The 16,880-nt window shown below is 47.9% G+C and overlaps 1 protein-coding gene across 4 annotated transcripts; it reads right to left on the bottom strand.

Moving 5' to 3' along the window:
- Nucleotides 1–1,143: 1,143 nt before the first annotated feature.
- Nucleotides 1,144–15,317, bottom strand: GIMAP8 (GTPase, IMAP family member 8). 4 transcript variants are annotated; one of them, XR_011377713.1, is made up of 8 exons: nucleotides 15,030–15,317; nucleotides 14,418–14,603; nucleotides 12,111–12,771; nucleotides 10,437–10,482; nucleotides 7,562–8,188; nucleotides 5,382–5,852; nucleotides 1,919–2,030; nucleotides 1,144–1,398 (listed from the first exon to the last, which is right to left on the bottom strand). XR_011377713.1 is itself a non-coding variant. In XM_070046299.1 (7 exons), coding segments are annotated over exons 3-7 (1,758 nt in total). In that variant the 5' UTR covers nucleotides 12,723–12,771; nucleotides 14,418–14,603; nucleotides 15,030–15,317; the 3' UTR covers nucleotides 1,144–2,028. The 4 variants fall into 4 exon arrangements, 3 of the variants coding, with proteins under 3 accessions (XP_069902400.1, XP_030710046.1, XP_060161124.1); XM_070046299.1 differs by having other exon boundaries at nucleotides 1,144–2,030; XM_030854186.3 differs by lacking the exons at nucleotides 1,144–1,398; nucleotides 1,919–2,030 and having other exon boundaries at nucleotides 5,045–5,852; nucleotides 15,030–15,310.
- Between the last annotated feature and the right edge of the window lie 1,563 nt (nucleotides 15,318–16,880).

Genomic DNA, 16,880 nt, shown 5'->3' on the forward strand with positions numbered 1-16,880 from the left:
GCACTTGGCCCTGGACAAACAGCGCTGTTGAGGATAGGTTGGGACCTGGGACGCTTTACCAAAGTGCTTGCACTTGGCCCTGGACAAACAGCTACTGCAGCAACAGCGTACAAAGAAACTATAAGGAAGTAAAAATAACTGCACGCATGTGCAGTCGAAGTCGGGGCAATTATGAACAATACGATACACTTCTGAGTAGGGTACTGGCATGATCCCTGCACACAGCATCGCCAAGGGGGAGGGCAGACCACCTAAGCCACCCCTCCAGCCCGACCCACTGATCTGCCTCTACCCTCACCACACTTAAGGGACCAGCATGCCTTCCTCGGAGAGTGAGCAAGGGCACCTGTTTCTTGTTCACACTCCCTCCTGCTGTAGCACGAGTCCCAATAAAACTTTGCCTGAGTTTCTCATCTGGCTTCTTATCAGTTTCTATTGATTAAAGTGTCCAAGGACCTGGGTTGGTAAGTGTCATCTTTGTTTTGTTTCTGTTTTTTTTGTTTGTTTGTTTTTGTTGTTTTGCTTTGTTTTGCTGTCTTTTGAGATGATTTTTTTGAATTTTATTTATTTTTTATACAGCAGGTTCTCATTAGTTATCTATTTTATACATATTAGTGTATATATGTCAATCCCAATCTCCCAATTCATTGTTTCTGCTTTTTAATTTTAAGTCTCTGGTTGAGCCCTTGTGATGAATATATTAAATCAATACATTTTGGATTTGGAAAAAAAAAAAAGACGAGTCAACTGGGCCAACTATCACCTTTTCATCCTAGTGCTGGGGTGAAGAAGTGCAGCAGGAATCAAAGGTCATAATGGCATTTCGCAAACCACCTCCCTGAATGGGAGAGGGCTGGACCAGAGCTGGTCTAACAAACATCCAGACCATGTGAGACTCAGAAGACTAAACCTGAGGAGGAGAGACTAACCTGAGTCTGCCAGAAACAGATCTTCTCTGGTCAACTTAGAGCATGGAAACAGGGAGCACCAAGCAGACTGCACATGGGCACAGGGGGACCCAGGAACACAAGAGAGGGGATGTGGAGCCTGCTTCCTGATCTGAGGCAAAGAAACTGTTGCAGAAACTCAGCCTCTGTTCACCCGTGCCGAATAGAAACGCGGAGACAGGGTTTTGGGTGACGTAGAAAAGAGTAGCTTTTATTGCTTTGCCAGGCAAAGGGGACCACAGTGGGCTAATGCCCTCAAGACTGTGTGACCCACCCTGGAGGGGGTAGTGAGGAGTTATAGTGTTCAAGGAGCAGGTGTGATCGGCTCATGGACAATTCTCGGATTGGTTGGCATCAAGGTGAAGTTTCAAGCATCGTCAACCTTCTGGTTCCAACCAGTCTGGGGTCCATATGCTTGTGGTCAGAAGTTTTCATCTGGTGGGTCAGCTTCCTGTACAAACAACTTAGGAATGTGTCTCAGGACTTTATCTATGTTTTTCAGGGAACTGGGAGTTCTGTGATTCTGCAATGTGGCAGCATTATAGTCTAAATTGTTACCAGTTCCCCAGCCCAACAGCTATTGTCTCTACATCTTCACATTTCCCAATCATTCACTCTTGAGTCAGCATTTTGCTTCAAAAGACAAGGACTTTTGTACACGGTTTCAAAACACTAGTCCAATGTCTGGTTCAGTGGATGTCAGGCTTTCCCCCAAGTTCTTCCCCCTAAATTACTCCTCATTCTATGACAAAGAGTGAATACTCTTCCCAGGGAGTGGAATTTAAATACGTATTTCTCTCCTTTGGAAACTGAGGTGCAAGCAATTCTCTCTGAAAAGACTAGGGGGTTCTTGGAAAGCTGTTCTTTGAACAGTCCCTCTCAGAACCCAGCTGCCATGCTATGAGAAGCTCACACTGTATGAAAGACCACACACATGTGGGCCCTAGGGTAACATCCCAGGCATCACTGACCAGCCATGTGAGTGATGCCTCTTGTACATTGCAGCTCCATTGAGATCCCAGATAACTGCAACTCCAGCCAACGTCACATGGAGCAGAACCAGCTCCTGTCAATCCACAGATCCTTGAAAGATAATAAAACGTTGGAAATGTTATAAAGAAATTATGACTATATTAGATTATATATTACATATAAATTTAGTTGCCAAAAAAGATCAATGCTTTTGTATTATCCCCAGGACCTCAACCGTACAATCGGATGTATGTTCCCGAAAATAAGGGTACACCTTATTTTATTCGAGTAAATCTGCACCTGACTTTGGTGGATATCATGAAACTTTAGCCACAAAAGTGTCTACAGCCAATAAAAATTCAGAGCTGTAGAATGTAAAACTGCTGTGCTGCTAATAGCTAGCACAGATGTTGACAAAACAACAGTTTCCAACTGTGGATAACAAACATCCTTCTACACTGCAACAAATGAAGCAAGTGCAGTAAAGCAACTACAAAAACATGACGCCATTTATGATGAGTTTGACCTTCTAGCCAAACTCTTGTCAAAGCAAAAATGTGCTTGTTGCCACTTGCTATGTGATTGTAAATCTCACTTTGGAACCGGTTTTGTAATGCAGTCTAGTGAAAGCTTTCATACAGCCATTAGTACTAGATGGGTTTGGAAATCAAGGAGACAAAGGGAGGTGCAAGGTGTAAAGAAAGATATTTTCAAACCAGTGGCCTGTACTTTACAGACTCTGCAGATGAGGAGGGGCACAATGTAACTGTGTTCTACCAGCTTTGTTTTGCATAGGCACAACCTGTAATCAAATGCAGAAATACAGCCGCTTTCTTAGCAAACATTTTCTTAGTATTTCCAGTGGAATCAGTAATTCACAAAGCAGTTCTAAGTGAAGTACCCAGTGAAGAGCTTGGAATGACTTTTAGAAATTCAGCTCTAAGAAACAAACAAGTACTCTTCTCAAGCTGCATGAGAAACCACCCCAGAAAATGAAACCACAAAGGCAAAATAACGAGCCATTATCATAAACAGCCCCTACAAAATAAAGAAGAATGAGACCGAAAGCTGCAAAACAGGAAGCACATCGCAAAATATCTTCTCTCAGTCAACATCGTGAGACCCTGAGATCCAGGGGGAAAAAGCAGGAACCTGGAGAAGAAACTGAAAGTGTTACCGACCAGGGTTCTTGACCTTCCTCAGTCAATAGAAATTGACCAGAGGCCGGAAGAGAAATTCAGGCAAGGCTTTATCGGGGCCCCTGCTGCAGCAGGGGGGAGGGGGGGAACAGACAGCAGGTTCCCTTGCTTGCTCGCTCCCCGAAGGGGGGCAAGCTTGTTTCTTACGTGGGGTGAGGGTAGGAATGTGTCTGGGGGTCGGGCCAGAGGGGTGGCTTAGATGTTTTGCCCACCCCTCTGGTGGCGTTGAGTGCAGGGGGCATGCACAGTGGCCTGCTTTTGCTCCCAACACCCTGTTTTTGCTCCAGGCTCTTCAAAAGTGGCAGTTGTGGGTTTTTTGGTGTTTTGTTCTTTTTTTGGTCTCTTTGTATCCTTTGGGTCCAGAATTTGCCCCAACTGGGCATGCACGCAGTTATTTTTAGTCCTATATAGTTTCTTTGTATTTTGTAGCTTGAGGAGAGGTGTGTCCAGGTGCAATGTTTGCAGCATTGTAGCAAAGGGTCTCAGGTCCCAGCCTGTCTCAAAAGCAATCAAACAACTTGAAACAACAGGCAGCAAACAGAAAAAAACAACAAAAAAAAAACAGTTGGAGAAAATTCAAAAAGAGACAGACCTTCTCCAGGAGCTAGAAGATTTAGAATTGAGTCTTTTAAATATTCATAGAAAACAAGTTGGATACCAGAAATAAGTACAAATATATCTTCTTGTTAAACCTCATGGAGTACCTCAAATATTCTTTGGCCCACATTTGATGTTCATCTTAGTTTATTTAGTATTCTGAATACACGGGAAATGTTTCAATGTTTGTTCAATTGATTTTTCCAACCTTTCAATATAATGTGGGAAGGATGAGGAGTAAGGTTTTTTTTTTTTTTTGCTGTACGCGGGCCTCTCACTGTTGTGGCCTCTCCCCTTGCGGAGCACAGGCCCGGGACGCGCAGGCTCAGCGGCCATGGCTCACGGGCCCAGCCGCCCTGCGGCATGTGGGATCCTCCCGGGCTGGGGCACGAACCCGTGTCCCCTGCATCGGCAGGCAGACTCCCAACCACTGCACCACCAGGGAAGCCCCTCTTTGAGTTTTAACCTAATTCCTAAGCCTCAGGGACAAGGAGGGTGGGGGAGAGAGGGAAAAAGAAAGGGAAAGAGAGAAAGAAGTATAAAGGAGTTCTCAATAACTTTTTCTAGAGGAAATCTAGAATTTTACTTAGAATTTTAAATTTTTGCAAGATCGTCTAATCTTGGCAATTTTACCATGCTTCTAATTTTTGTTCTAGTCTATTTCACTGTGAATGATTGGCAATAAAATCTTTTGATACTTCACAGACTCCTGTTCATTTCCTCAGGGACAGCAAAGGAAGGTAGACTAGGTCCCACTTTCCATTCCAGCTTGGACTGGGGAAAGAAGTAAGGAGTAGCCATCATGTGAAGAAAGGAAGGCCCTGAGTGCTGCCGCAGTGGAGATGGAGAGCTCAGGGCACCTGGCAAGCAGTGCTGGGCATCAGAGAGGCCCACAGGAGTCCAGCTTCTCCATTCTGCCACACCCAGGAGTTGACTGGACATTGTCTTACCTTCATGTATCTGAATCCTCTGGTTCTTGTGTGACTCTCTGTATTCTGACCCCAGGCTGGCCTTGGCCTCAGTCCCAGTGTCTGTCCTGACTCTGATCTGTCTACACAGATGAAGTGATTCTTGTGACTTGATTCTGATCCTTAATATCAGCCTAATTAATCTCTGAAGCCCTTGCTCAGATTTTCCCACCTTATTTTTTCTTTCTCCTTTATTATCCCCTACTACCAGCCCCAGCCTGATAATTTATTTACCTACAAAGAGCTGAAGCACCACAGTGTGATATGCATTCACCTCTCAAGCCCTCAAAGTCATGGACCCTCTTCCCATCCCACCAGTCCTACCATGGCCCCCCCCCCCCCCCCCCCCCCCCCGCCATGCTTGTAGCCTGAGGGTATCTCTAACTTAAAGAGACCTCAGGCATTTCAGCTTGCTATAGCAACTTACCTTTTAAATTATTTAATAATGTGGGGCTTCCTACACTAACTTACCCTTTAAGTTATTTAGTAATTTTATAGTAATGTACTTTTAAAATTATTCAGTAATTTTAGGGGCTGAAAATTTTTCATTGTTTTGCCTACATTCCCCCATGGATGGCGATATTCATGCTCTCCACGGCACTTTATCAGGTTAGTAACCTCTGACAAAAGCTCTCTTGCCTGCTCTTCCCTGGCTTGGCCAGTTTCTCTGTTATTAAAAGCACAATATCTCCCCTTACATTTTTCAGTTATGTCCCTAAGATATCTGTTATTTGTGTTTTTGACATAATCTTCAAGCTTCCCAGTCCCTAAGTCTTCCTTCCGGGTAAACAGCACAATCGTGTATTTCATAACTTCCTCTCCAAAGATGGTCTTTAATTCCGCCACTGCCTTTTTGTCCTCTCGCGTGATCCGTCCTAGCTGTAATACCAGGACCAGAACCGTACTCCTTTCTTCATAGTAGGACAAACAGCGTTTGACCTCCTCATCGACCTGGGATGGATCCCCTTCAGCTTCAGACACCAGGCAGGGCAGGGGAGTGTCCACAACCACAACATCCTGCCCATCCCACACCCTCCAGCCGCTCTGGCATGTCTTGGTGACCAGCTGTGCTCCCAGCTGAGATAGGAACTCCGGCCTCCCGAGGATGGTGTTCCCACTGGCACTCTTCCCAGTTCCGCTCCTCCCCACAAGGATAATGCGCAGGTACTCTGCAGAAGAGAAAGCAGGAAAGATTCGTGACCATGGGCTGATCTGGCTACAACTTTCATCTCAAGACTACTGCCATTAATTACAGCAGAGGACGCTCAGAAAGTTCCACCCCCAAGCACTGGCACAGCCTGTCACAATTACACAGTCTGGGGCTTCCCTGGTGGCGCAGTGGTTGAGAGTCCGCCTGCCGATGCAGGGGACGCGGGTTCGTGCCCCGGTCCGGGAGGATCCCACGTGCCACGGAGCGGCTGGGCCCGTGAGCCATGGCCGCTGAGCCTGCGCGTCCGGAGCCTGTGCTCCGCGACGGGAGAGGCCACAACGGTGAGAGGCCCGCGTACCGCAAAAAAAAAAAAAAAAAAAAAAAAAAATTTCCCTATAAATGAGATGATAGATGCAGAAAGATCTTGCAATTTGTATTACTGGGGTTTTCCTTATGACTTTGCACTTGTACTGTGATCTCTCTCTTCCGTTCAGGTCTCACAGTTCTCGATTGTGAGTTTTTACCAAGTTACTGATATCTGCCTCAAAACAAAGAGAGAGGAAAGCCCATCCCACGTTCTTCCTTCTGGGAGAAATTACTCAATTGCTTATCCTGAACCCACAATCTCATAGTTAAACATACAGGATTTAAAAATAGATTAAGTCCCTCTTCCATGCCCTCGGACAGTGTGGTTCTCACCCGCTCTGCAATCTGGTCTAAACTCCCCATCCCACATCCAGAGGTGTGAGCCCTCATCTCCATCAAGACCACGCCCCTTTGTCCTCTCACAAGTACACGCTCAGTTCTGCCTCCTTGCTTCCAGTTGCTAGTGTACTCTCTGGAGCGCTGTACTCAGCCATGCAAACTCTACCCATTCTCCAAAGCCTGTTTCAAATCGTGCTTCCTCCACACAGTCCCTCCCGACTTTCCCACATGTCTGTGCTTTTAGGAGGCTGCCCAGCACCCGGCTCCCCATTAAGAATGTGAAAGGGCACAACAAACAGATACGCCCCTTTTGGTCTGATGTTCTTCCCAGGTGAGGATCTTTGAAGCAGAAGAGAACGGGATGAGTAGAATGGGAAGAATCTCAGCTCAGGTCAATAGAATTTGTAGCACTGAGTGGACTACAAGGGGGCTTCTGCTTAAGCAGTAGGTAAGGCAGTGTGGCTGGACTAATAAAGCCCACCTAGTGCCATGTGGGGCATGACCTTCATGAGGATTCAGGCTCCCTGTCCTTGTCCGGTCAAAACAGCCCCCCTTCTCCAACAGAGGGAAGAGTAAAGGACCAAGAGAATAAACAAAGAGGTCAAGAAAGGCGGAGGGCAGGGAGGAAAGGAAGAGGCGGGGGGTGGGGGAAGGGGAGGAAGAAGGGAAGGGTAAAACCAAGGAACCAGGACTGTCTCAGCACCACCACTGAGCGCTAAGCCCCGGGCAACAGATACGCTGTGGGGAAGACAAGAGACCGGAAAAGGCCAACTCCTTCCCTCAAGATGCTCACCACCCAGTTGAAGAGATGGGAGAAAAGTCAGGAGAAGATTATAGATCAGGTCAGGACAGTGCACGCACAGGTACATACATTTAGTAAAATTTGAGACAGAAAGGAGAAAGAGTCAGCTAACAGAAGAGACCTGTCCTTTGGACCTCCGCGATGCCCTTCAGAAAACAAAGTTCCTGCACATTTATATCTATTTTTAAGTATGCAGAAAAGGTTTTCTAGACAGCGTTTACCTTTCCCCCTGAAGGTGCACGGCTTGCCCCCATGCTGCTGCACCACGCTCACAATGTTTTGCAGGAGCTCGTCCACGTGGCACTGTTCCTGTTCTCCCGTTGCGCTATAGTTGAAGATGCTGCGCCGGTTTTTACATTCCTCGATGAGCTTGTAGAGACTTTTAGCTCTGATTTTTAAGAACGTATCTAGATCCTGATTCCCTAGATCTTCCTTCCTGGTGAGGAGAACAATCATGTACTGAGTGACTTTATCTCCAAAAATTCTGCGGATGGTACTCAGCACCATGAGATCTCTCTCATTGAAAGAGCCCAGTGGGGTCACCAGCAGGAAGGCATGGGGACCTGGAAAGGTGTTGTTCAAAAGGTCTTGTTCAACATCCTTTGCAGATGAGAGGTCTGGAGTGTCAATGATCAAAACTTTCCTCCCTCTCCAGGTTCTGCTCTCGGACTTACACCTCTGGGTTACTGGCTTTTCGCTGTATTGGGTCTCAAAGACCCGCCTCCCCAGAAGGCTGTTTCCGGCTGTGCTTTTTCCCACACCACGCTTCCCCACGAGCAGGACCTTCAGTGCTGACGGCTCATGGTTCGGCTCACATCCTGTAGCCCGGTGATGCTCCGCCCCTGGCCCTGGGACAAAAGGACAGATTCAGAGTCTCTTCTTACATTTGAATACAGAGATGTGGATGGGTTTTAGGATTTCTCATATATCTCTTTTGAGATTTTAGAAATCTCTTGTCAGATTTTATAGAGAATGGCAGTGGTCCTCTGAACCAGTAGAACTCTAGACCCAGTCAGAAGCTACCCATCAAAGTGAAAGCCATGAAAAGGGCCATGAACAACTTAAGAGAGGTGTAAAGGGCTTCAGATTTCCCAGGAACATGAAAATGTTGAACTTGGCCTTCACTGGTCATGAGCGTCAGGATCTCTCTTATTTTGCTGCAGAAGTTAACTACTGGGGTGTGAAGCTCATGGGCTAAGGCAGAACTGGGGAGAATGAGTTTAAAATGCATCGTAGTGGGGGGCTTCCCCGGTGGTCCAGTGGTTGGGACTCTGTGCTTCCACTGCAGGGGGGCACGGGTTCGATCCCTGGTCAGGGAACCGGGAGTCCCACATGCCGTGAAGGGCGGCCAATCCAAATAAAAAAATAATAATTCAATTTTTTAAAACTTAAATAAAAAAATGCATCTCAGGGGTATGTTCATAAAATAGAATACAACTCGGCAAGTTAACAAAAAAGTGATGTACTGACATGCAGCCTGGATGGATCGCCAAAACATGCTAAGTGAAAGGACCCAGACACAAAACCACATGCTACAATGATGTCATTATCTGAGGTTGAAGAACACACAAAATTAATCCATGTTGATAGCAGCCTGGAGAGCGGTTCCCTTTGGAGAGGGACAGTAAGAACTTCTAAGGTGATGGAAATGCCCCCTATCTTTATCTAGATGACGTCACATATGTGTAGATAGGTAAACAACCCTTGAGTTGTACACGTAAGATTTGTGCATCTCACTCAATGTAAATTATACCTCAGTAAATTACTGTAATAACCTGTAGCACAAAACTGTCTCTCCACACGTACACTGTCCCCACCACTTCTCCCATGATCCCAAGTCAATACCAGACCCACTGGGCACATGGCAGAGCCCACAGTTACGAGGATAGTCACCGAGTCTGTATCACCCAGGGCGCTATCAGAGCGGATGATACTCAGCGTCTGAGCCCCAAGTCTGGGAAGGGGAAAGAACACAGCATTTAAAGAAAGCAGCTGAAATGCTAGTGACACCATGTCCGTGTTATGCTGCCTTGGGAGGGTTTCTACTTCCCCCCAAATCACTTCACACAAGCCCACATCCTATAAAAAGTCTTCGCCAACACCCTCATTCTGAGATGCTCCTTGGTCCCCATGATGTGCTATAGTCCCTCACTGCCACAAGTCATTCCACCCAGTTTTGTTCAGTAACAGGAATATTCCTGGGGGTCTTGGCTGACGGGCATCCACAGAATTTTAACTCCCTACTGCTGTCTAAGTTCACGTGTTTCTGGCTAAATTTACTCAACTGTAAACCGAAAATAACACCATCTTTATAGGATTGTTATTAAGGGCTATATTGTGAGGTTATGGGGATTATATATTATATGCTACTAGGATTGAATCATTTATATTCTATATATATATATATATATATATCCCAGCATATAATGTCAGTTGCAATAATTATCATTAAAATTTTAATTATTATTTTGGGAAGTCCTACAAGGACAGAGATCTCATCTACCTTATTCACTACGAAATATTCAGTTCTTGCACAGAGCTGGCCCAGAAATAACCCGAAAGTCCAACAACAAAGAGATGGGTGAATCTGTCACGTATGCGCATACCATGGACCACATTACGTCCACCGAACAGAACAAGGTAGATCTACGTGTATTGACGTGTGCAGTGTGCACGAGGAACCATTAACGGCAGTCGTCACACAGATACTGAGCTCCATCACTGAACTCTGCAGGTGTTATTCTGTTTAGTGTTATCCATGAAGAAGTGATTTCTGCCTCCCGGTAGGAGTCCAAAATTGGGTAGTGCTGGGTCCCAGGCTGGGGAGAAGAGGCTGAGTCAGGAAAGAAGCTGCAAGAGACAAGCCCAGCTCTGTAACGTTTCAGGGAAGGCCGGGGACACCCGCACGGGTGCCGCACCTACTCACAAGTGTTAGCAGTTCCCTGGGAGACAGACTGTGGGCACCGACCTGAGCCAGGGCTCCAGGGTGCATTTTTGTTCTGACTTATCTAGATAATTTTTCCACTTCATTTTGATGCATGATGCATTCAAAAGAATACAGATATGAGCTTAACATTTTTTTAAGAATTATCTTACCATGTGGACGGTCCTCCCTCTGAGACGTAGCTTCATTCACACAATCCTAGAAAGAAAATAAAGAGGAATATGATGCACACAGACCTAAAATCTCAGCTCTTCACAAAGTAAAGGAACGGAGACACAAGTATATAATTCAAAGTAATTCGATGATTAGGATGTGGTCAAATGAACGTCATGGTCATGGTCATGGTCATGGTCGCTGCTGGCACGTGTAGTCCTGTCCATGATGAAGCTGACCTTGAGACCCCCGCTGCTGCTGCAACGGATTTCCCAGAAGTAAGAAGGTGGGTTTTGTTCTCAGAGGAGGAGCCCCACAAATGCCATCTAACCCAGGCATTGTTCCTGAAGCGCTTTCTAACTTTACTTCTCCGCAGCCGCCAATAGTAACAGTAATTCTTTCCAGTGTCTCCCAGAGTTCCTGCTATTCCTGGAGAAAATCCAGACGCTTAAGAAAAGCTTCTGGACTCCCTGGAAGAAGAAACTAGTCAAGTGATGGACGTGCGGTGCATTTGAGGGACAGGGGAAGGGAGGAGATTGGAAATCAAGCTCCCCATGTATCTCCAATGTCTTCTTCCCTTACTGCACCCCCAGTAAAGAGATGAAGCTTCTTCAAACGTGAGATCCAGTAAAATTTGGAACGTTCCCCATCCACATGGGCAACTGGAGACAATGAAGGATGAAGAGCTAAACACATAATTAACATCCCCTTCACCTGCCTGGGGAAGCCTCACTCCCAACATTTAAATTGGCATGAAATCAGAAGTTTTAAAATCAACTAAAATATCAATCTGGCTATCGTGTGTGACATGGATGGGGGTGGGGAGGGTAAGGCACAAGAATAAGTGAGGGGAAAATTGTTATGCAAATATGTGTAAAATAGTACCCGCAAGAAAAGAGGTTGCCCTGGACCAGATGGTGGTAGTGGAGACAGAGAGAAGCAGGCGGATTCCAGGTGTCTTAATCACACAAGACGATGATCTCCTGGAAGTCAGATGCAAGCTGGCCGTGGTATCAAAACTGACATCTGGGCTTAGGTTTGAACAGCATGATGGGCAGGACAGCCATTGACAGAGCTGAGAGGAAAACTGAAGTCTCAGAGATTCAAGAGGGAAAAACAAAAGTCTGGACGTGTTAACCCTGAGATTCTTTAAGAGAGCGATGTCAGATAGCAATTGGATGGACAAAGGAGTCAGAACTCAAGAGGAAAGACCTGGACTGGAGTTACTAATTTGGAAACTGTTCGCAACAGATGAAGCTCAAAGCTGTAAAAATGTGGAATCACGTGAGGACACAAGTATAGAGAAGGGAGGAAGGGCGAGAACAAAGCCCTGAAGATGCCAGCTGTCGGGTCATTAGAGGAGGACTCAGCACTCTCTGGAGTAGCAAGTGAGGACGAAGAAACAAGAAGAGGATAGTTTTACTGAAGCCAAGGGAAGAGAGGGTCTAATGAGTCATTTATGTGTCTGATACTATGAGGGGTAAAGTCAGATAAGCTCTTAAATATATCCATTAATTTGCCAATAAAGCATAATACTCAAAGTAGCCTCATCTTTCCAGTTTACAGATAAATATCCCTTTAAGCAGAGCCTCTGCAACATTTCACTTATTTGTGCCTTTATCCCGCTAGCTCTAACAACAGAGACCCTTGGAGACCTTCACAAGAATCCTCACCTGGAATCCACTGTCTTCATTTCTGAAGTTCACCCAGTATGGTCCTTGGTTCTCATCCACCAAACACTGGACCTTGCAGAGGAGGTCCTTCACCTGGGAGTCCTGCTCACTCTCACTTGCCTTGTTGTTGAAAGCGCAGTATCGGCCGCCACAGTTTTGAACCAAGTCCCTAACAGACTCGTCACTTTCAATGTAATCTTCCAGCAAGCCATCCATCAAATCGTCCTTCCAAGTAAAGACTATAATGATGTGCTTCCTGGCTTTAGCTCCAAATACCTTCTGGATGCCCTTGATTGTTTCTCTGTCCTCCTCCTTATAATGGCCGATGGGAATTACCAGAAGCAAGGCGTCGAGGCTGGGAGCTGAGAGCTCCAGGCAGCGTTCAATGTAGCCTCCCTTGTCATTGGCACAAGCTATTGAGGAGAAAAGGTCAGGGGTGTCGATGACCACAACCTCCCTCCCCTGCGTGGCCCCACTCTCTCTCTGGCACGTTTTAGTCACCATCTGCTCACTGAACCTGGACTTGAACACAGCTTTGCCCAGAATGGTGTTTCCTGTGGCACTTTTCCCTGCGCCATGTTTCCCTAAAAGAAGAAGCCTCAGTTCCGACATGGAGCAGTCTGGCTCTGGCTCTCTCTCCTGACACAGGTTTCCACTGGTTCTGTTGGGACAAAAAGCAACACAACAATGTTCAACTCACAAACAGAGTGGATAGAGGAACAACAAGAAAGTACCTTCTGGGCTTCCCTCGTGGCACAGTGGTTGAGAGTCCGCCTGCTGATGCAGGGGACACGGGTTTGTGCCCTGGTCCGGGAAGATCCCACATGCCGCGGAGCGGCTGGGCCCGTGAGCCATGGCCGCTGAGACTGCGCGTCCGGAGCCTGTGCTCCGCAACGGGAAAGGCCACAGCAGTGAGAGGCCCGCGTACCGCAAAAAAAAGAAAAAAAAAAGAATTACCATATGACATAGCAATCCCACTACTGGGCATATACACAGAGAAGACCATAATTCAAAAAGACATGCACCCCAATGTTCATTGAAGCACTATTTTCAATAGCCAGGTCATGGATGCAACCTAAATGCCCATCGACAGACGAACGGATAAAGAAGATGTGGTACATATATACAATGGAATATTACTCAGCCATAAAAAGGAATGAAATTGGGTCATTTGTAGAGACGTGGATGGACCTAGAGACTGTCATCCAGAGTGAAGTAAGTCAGAAAGAGAAAAACAAATATCGTATATTAACGCATATATGTGGAATCTAGAAAAATGGTACAGATGAACCGGTTTGCAGGGCAGAAATAGAGACACAGATGTAGAGAACGAATGTATGGACACAAAGCGGGGAAGGGTGTGGTGGTGGGATGAATTGGGAGATTGGGATTGACATATATACACTAATACATATAAAATAGGTAACTAATAAGAACCTGCTGTATAAAAAAATAAATAAAATAAAATTCAAGAATTTTTTAAAAACTTCAAAAAATGAAAGAAAGAAAGCTTTCTCCAGAACTCTTGTGAGACTCTAAGGCAGCCTCCACCTTCTTCCCAGGATAGAGCCCAAGGGGGACGAGGCTTCAGGCACCCAAACAAAGCTTCCAGTGATGTACGGATTCGTCCCACGTCAGGGGCAGTTCAGGTGCACAGAAAAAGGTGGTCAGAGAAGCTTCTGGAGCCCGGCCTGGAGAGAACTCAGTCCCAGCCCGGCAGGAGGAAGGAAGAGAGTTCATGGGTGAAAGCCCAGGAGGCTTAAATTTAGATGAAATCAGAAAGAGTGTTTTTGGCAAACACTGACCACTTTCAATGATCAGTTAATGGAATCCTGATTGTGCAAGGGTTGGGAAATATCGCGAGAGTGAATGTGGAAAATCAGTGTCCAAACGGCCAGCTTCCCTGCCCGCTTCTGCTCAAGGAGGCAGGCAGCTGCTGCTGACTTCCCCGGGGTGAGGGGGGGAGTTTGCTTTGTGTCACAGTCGTGAAGTCAGGGGATGCCGGAGGAGCGGACCTACCCCCCTTTTTCTTCCAGGCCTTCATCTCAGCCCTGGGTGGGGCGAGCAGCCCCCTCCCAGACCCGCCTCTTCCTAGGAAGGCTGCGCACAGACACGACTCCCCGGGGAGGGGGGTGACCTCTGTGTCCCCCCCCAGGCTGGGGAGACCTGCGAAGGGGCGGGAAGAACACCCCAGAGCCCCTGAAATCAAGCCTTCCAGGTGGCTGTCTCCCCTCCCTGCGTCGGCCGCCTTTCCCATCCTCATGTTCACGTGTCCAGCACAGAAACCGCCACCACGCACACACGTACCTCGGTCCTGTCCCCTGAGCTGTCACAGTCTCAGAACCTCCAGGTTCCGCGTGCCTCCGTCTCTGCGTCGCTCGGCTGGGCGAAGTGGCTACCCTATCCCCTCAGAGGATGGAGCAGCGGCGCGGGGAGAGGAAAGCAGGGTCTGGACCAGCTTCGCAGGGTCAGGATCTTCCTGACACAGTGTTTCTGAGGAGGAAGAAGTTTTTAGAAATAGGTGTCCAATGCAGTCGGAGGGGAAGTTCAGAAGTGATGACAGATCACAGGGTGAGAACGTCTGGGTCACGGCCGTCGGAGCCAGGAAGGGACCGCGCCCATCTACCCGGCGCGGTCAAAGGCTGGTGGGAGGTGGAGGGCGGAGGCTCCGCTGGGGTTGAGGGGACCCGGGCTGAGCCCCAGCCGAGCTTCGGAAGTGTCCCTCGAGAAGGATCGCTGTGCCGACACAGGCGGCCATGCGGAAAACAATCGGGGGCCTTTCAAGGCTTTGCGCGAGCTGGCGGTGGGGGGAAGGCCCGGAGCCCGGAGCAGGTGTTTCTGCCCCAGCAGGTCCCAGCCTTCACCGCTCAGCCCTGCCCTTTCCCGAGATTGGGGTGAAAACCGAAAGACATAGTTTACCTTCTCCCACCAACTCCTCGCCCTCCGTCTGCCCTGCAGCAGCCCGTACAGCTTCCTGTAACAGCTCCTCTCCTGCCTTCCAGAGGTCTCTCCCCGAACGACTCGGGGCCTCGGACAAACGCTGCTTCCCAGGAGAAAGTGTTCTTTCCCGGAGCTAGACAAACATTTGAAATGCTAGAACGTTGATGCTTTCCAAGAGTTCATAAAACGAAACCCTATTGTGAGCCGTAAGCGTTCAAAGCTTCCTTCTAGAGAAGGAAGTGAAACACAGAAAAAGACTTTATTTTATTTTATTGTGCTAAAAAAAAGACAACCACACATGTAACATTGCCCATCTGAGCCGTCTTTAAAGGTACGGCTCAGCAGCTTCAGGTGCCTTCTCGACATCGTGCCGAGAGAGTTCCAGAACGATTCCATCCCACAGCCTGGAGCTCCGGCCCCATTAGATGCCAATACTGCTCCCCCCTCCCCAGCCCCTGGTAACCACCGTCTACTTTCTGTGTCTATGATTTAGATACTTCCTGTGACTGGAATCAGACAGTATTTGTCCTACGTGACTGGCTTTTTTCACTTAGCTTAATGTCCTCCGTGTGAGAGGACTTTCAATCACGGTGCAGAGGCCCTTGAGCTCACACTGTCACTCCAGGCTGGGTCTATGAATGGTCTGACGTGGGGCTGAGCCTTCCAGAGACCCCATGGAAGGAGGAACAGTGGGGGCTGGACTGGGCTTTGAGGGGCTGCCGTGTCTCCTGGGGTCCCCCTCCCCTCTGGTCTTCAAGTTCAGTCTGCTGCCACCGCTACCAAGGGCTGGGGTGACACGGCTACACCTTGGAGGGGAAACCAAAAGAGGTCTCCCATGCCCCCACCCTCTTAGTAAGGAGGACCAGGTCCAGGAAGAATTCCCCACCCTCCCTGGGGCACTAGATCAATTCACATAAGATCAACACATCAAAACCATCAGACAGGGGCTTCCCGGGGTGGCGCAGTGGTTGAGAATCTGCCTGCCGATTCAGGGAACACGGGTTCGAGCCCTGGTCCAGGAAGATCCCACGTGCCGCGGAGCAACTAGGCTCGTGAGCCACAACTACTGAGCCTGCACGTCTGGAGCCTGTGCTCCGCAACAAGAGAGGCCGCGATAGTGAGAGGCCCGCGCACCGCGATGAAGAGTGGCCCCCGCTCACCACAACTAGAGAAAGCCCTCGCACAGAAACGAAGACCCAACACAGCCAAAAAAAATTAATTAACATTAATTAATTTAAAAAAACAGCCATCAGACAGAAGCCACATGGCCAGTCAGTCATCCCAGCTGTGTCACTCCCAGAAGTGGAGGTCAGGTGAGGCCAGGGTCACAGGCCTGGTGGGATACCATATCCCCAAAACAGAGAACACAGTAAACTGAGATCAAGAAAAGCTCCCTCTTTCTTAGATGAAATATGAAGCTTTGGGGAGCACTCTGAATAAAACCAAAGCCTCAGGTAACTCTTTGATGAGTCAGCAGGTGATGATTCGCTGAGTCAACGATTTTGCAAAATGACCCTCAGCACATCAGCTTTTGGAGAACGGACTTCTGTGGGGAAGGCGGCTGATTCTGGTTAGGCCCGGATCTGGGGAAGGATGGGGCTTTCATGCCCCCTAGTGGCTGTGTGGGTAATGACAAGGGCAGCAGAAGCCCTCCCCAGGTGGCTCTTACAAGGACTCTGCAGGTAAGACGCCCCACTTTCCCCTTCCCCTCCGAGACTCTCAAAGGGGGCGGGAGGGAGAGGGACTGGATTTCCAGAAAGTACATATGTAACATGTGTACTTCCTCCTGGAAGGCACAAGTTATGCGAACAAGGAGGAAGCTACCAGGAC

This window comes from Globicephala melas, chromosome 9, assembly GCF_963455315.2.
Source record: "Globicephala melas chromosome 9, mGloMel1.2, whole genome shotgun sequence".
NCBI classification, from domain to species: Eukaryota; Metazoa; Chordata; class Mammalia; order Artiodactyla; family Delphinidae; genus Globicephala; species Globicephala melas.